This window comes from Myotis brandtii, unplaced genomic scaffold, assembly GCF_000412655.1.
Source record: "Myotis brandtii unplaced genomic scaffold, ASM41265v1 scaffold250, whole genome shotgun sequence".
Taxonomy (NCBI): domain Eukaryota; kingdom Metazoa; phylum Chordata; class Mammalia; order Chiroptera; family Vespertilionidae; genus Myotis; species Myotis brandtii.
The window spans coordinates 3152991-3155342 of NW_005359478.1; the positions used below are offsets into that span (position 1 = coordinate 3152991).

The window sequence follows — 2352 nt, forward strand, 5'->3', positions numbered from 1 at the left end:
AAAAAAATTAAAAAAAAAAAAAAGCCCGAGGGGGAGATGTGCCCCCAGGGAGCTGTGATGGGACAGTAGCCAGGGTGGGGGGTGGACTGCTGCTCTGCGGGACCAGAGGACGAGGGTAAAGATTGTCGGTGGGCCCTAACCGGTTTGGCTCAGTGGATAGAGCGTCGGCCTGCAAACTGAAAGGTCCCAGGTTCGATTCCAGTCAAGGGCATGTACCTTGGTTGCGGGCACATCCCCAGTAGGAGGTGTGCAGGAGGCAGCTAATCGATGTTTCTCTCTCATCAATGTTTCTAACTCTCTATCCCTCTCCCTTCCTCTCTGTAAAAAAATCAATCAAATATATTTTTTTTAAAAAGATTGTCAGTGGGAGGGAGGCCACCGGGAGGAGAGGTGCTACCCTTGTGTGGGGTCTGTCCTTCCGGTGAGACGGAGGGAAGGAGGGCCGCCCTGACTGGAGCTGGGAGCAGCTCTGGGGCCCCTGGGAGTGTGTGGGTGGGGGGCATGGGGTGGGGCCAGGCATCAAACATTCCAGAGATACTCAGGGGTACGAGGGGCCAGCAGCCGACCTTTCTGCTCCAAAATCAGAAGCAGATGTGGGCGCCTCTGGGAGGTGTAGAGCAGGAACCAGGGCAAGTTTTAGGAACATTAAACATGGAATCTGAAACCAGCAGCGGGGGCGGCCACTCAGGAGCTCAGCCTCCCAGAACAGACTTCATCTGAGTCCTGACCCGCTTCCCACCCACTGGGCGAGGCTAGGGGTGGGGGAGATGGAGAGGAGTCCATTTCCAGATGGCTGATGGGGACTTTCGTTAAACCCGAGGCCAGGTTGGGGGCCCCCTCGGGTGGTTAAACCTGAGGCCAGGTTGGGGGCCCCCTTGGGTGGTTAAACCCGGGGCCAGGTTGGGGGTCCCCTCCGGTGGTTAAACCCGGGGCCAGGTTGGGGGCCCCCTCCGGTGGTTAAACCCGGGGCCAGTTTGGGGGCCTCCTCGGGTGACAGCTCTTGGAGTTGGGTGCAGTGATGCACTGGCAAGTGTTTAACAACTGACTTGGTGTGTGTTTGTGTGCGGCCGGCCTGGTGTGTGTTTGCCGATTTCCATGGTGTAAATAACCCCCCATGCCTGACTTCAAGCTACTTATATGACATCAGGAGCTGGGAGATGAGCACCATGGGTCCTCCTGGGTCCACCTGAGCGGTGCCAACACGCCAGAGGTTGGGAGAGGCTGCCTTTAAGGTCGCCTGGACCCAGCCTTCCTCCTTCCATCCCATAGCGCAGGAAGCCTGCCACTACATCAGGGCGGTTTGGGCCTCTGCCTGCATACATCCAGTGATGGGAGCTCACCACCAAGGTTGCTGATTCCATTCCTGAACTGCTTTGACTGTTAGAAAGTTCTTCCTCCAACTGAGCCCAAGTCAGCTTCCCTTGTAACTTGCCCCCCATTGGCTCTAGTTTCGAATCTTGGTGTAAATATCCAAGTGCCCCGGGTAGGGCCTGGTTGGGGCTGGAGATTCGGAAAGAAAAGGCACTGGTCCCTGCCTCCAGGCCATGATCAGGAAATAGGCACTGGAACAGTGGTGTGCGTGTGCGTGTGCGTGTGCGTGTGTGTGTGTGGGGGGTGCCGGGGGCTCCAGAAGGGATGGGTGGGGCAGTCTGCTAGTGAGGGTCGAGGAGCAGAGCAGAGATGCAAGGGTGGCACTTGGGGCTAGACCTTAAAAGGTGAGAACTCAAGGTGAAGAACAGAGGGAGGACGGCTACGCAGAGGAGGCAGTGTGAGCACGGGCACACCCCCCAGTCAGGAACGAGACCTGGGAGCTGGGCCAGGGCGCAGGGGGCAGGGGAGGCAAAGGCAGCAGCCTGTTCCCTTCTGCCACCCGCTCAGGTCTCCACAGAGGCTGAGTCCTCAGAGTCTAGGCTGTGGCTGCAGTGCCCCTCACCGGCCACATCATGTCGCAGGCCTCCGCAATGTCGCCGCCTCTGCGCTCCCTCCTCCTGGCCCTGGGCCTGGGGCTGGCTGGAACCCTCAAGCCCAATGACCCCAATACCTGCAGCTTCTGGGAAAGGTGAGAGGGGCCCCTGCTGTACCTCAAGGGCTCCAAGCCCCCGGCTCCCCATTCTCCCCACTAGGGCCCCTCTTCCCTGACCTCCCGCCCTCCCTCCAGCCTTCACTTCCTGCCTGTTTCTGCTCTGCTCTCTCCTCCCCTCCATGGCTGCCTCTGACTCTCTCCCCATCTCTGACCTTGTCTCAATCTCCATCCCAGCTCTGACCCTGTCTGTCCTTTCTTTATCCCAGCCCCTTGGTCTGGGTGGGAGTCTGGCTGCAGGACAGGGCGCAGAGTGGGAGCCATTTTCTGTG

The 2352-nt window shown here is 59.1% G+C and overlaps 1 protein-coding gene across 1 annotated transcript in view; it reads left to right on the forward strand.

Annotated features, from left to right (window-relative positions):
* The window catches only part of PEAR1 (platelet endothelial aggregation receptor 1), a 20272-nt gene that overhangs the window by 7506 nt on the left and 10414 nt on the right, over nucleotides 1-2352 (forward strand). Inside the window, 1 exon segment of the mRNA XM_014540854.1 lies at nucleotides 1879-2059. Within this exon segment, the coding sequence (XP_014396340.1) occupies nucleotides 1944-2059 (116 nt within the window). The 5' untranslated portion in view covers nucleotides 1879-1943.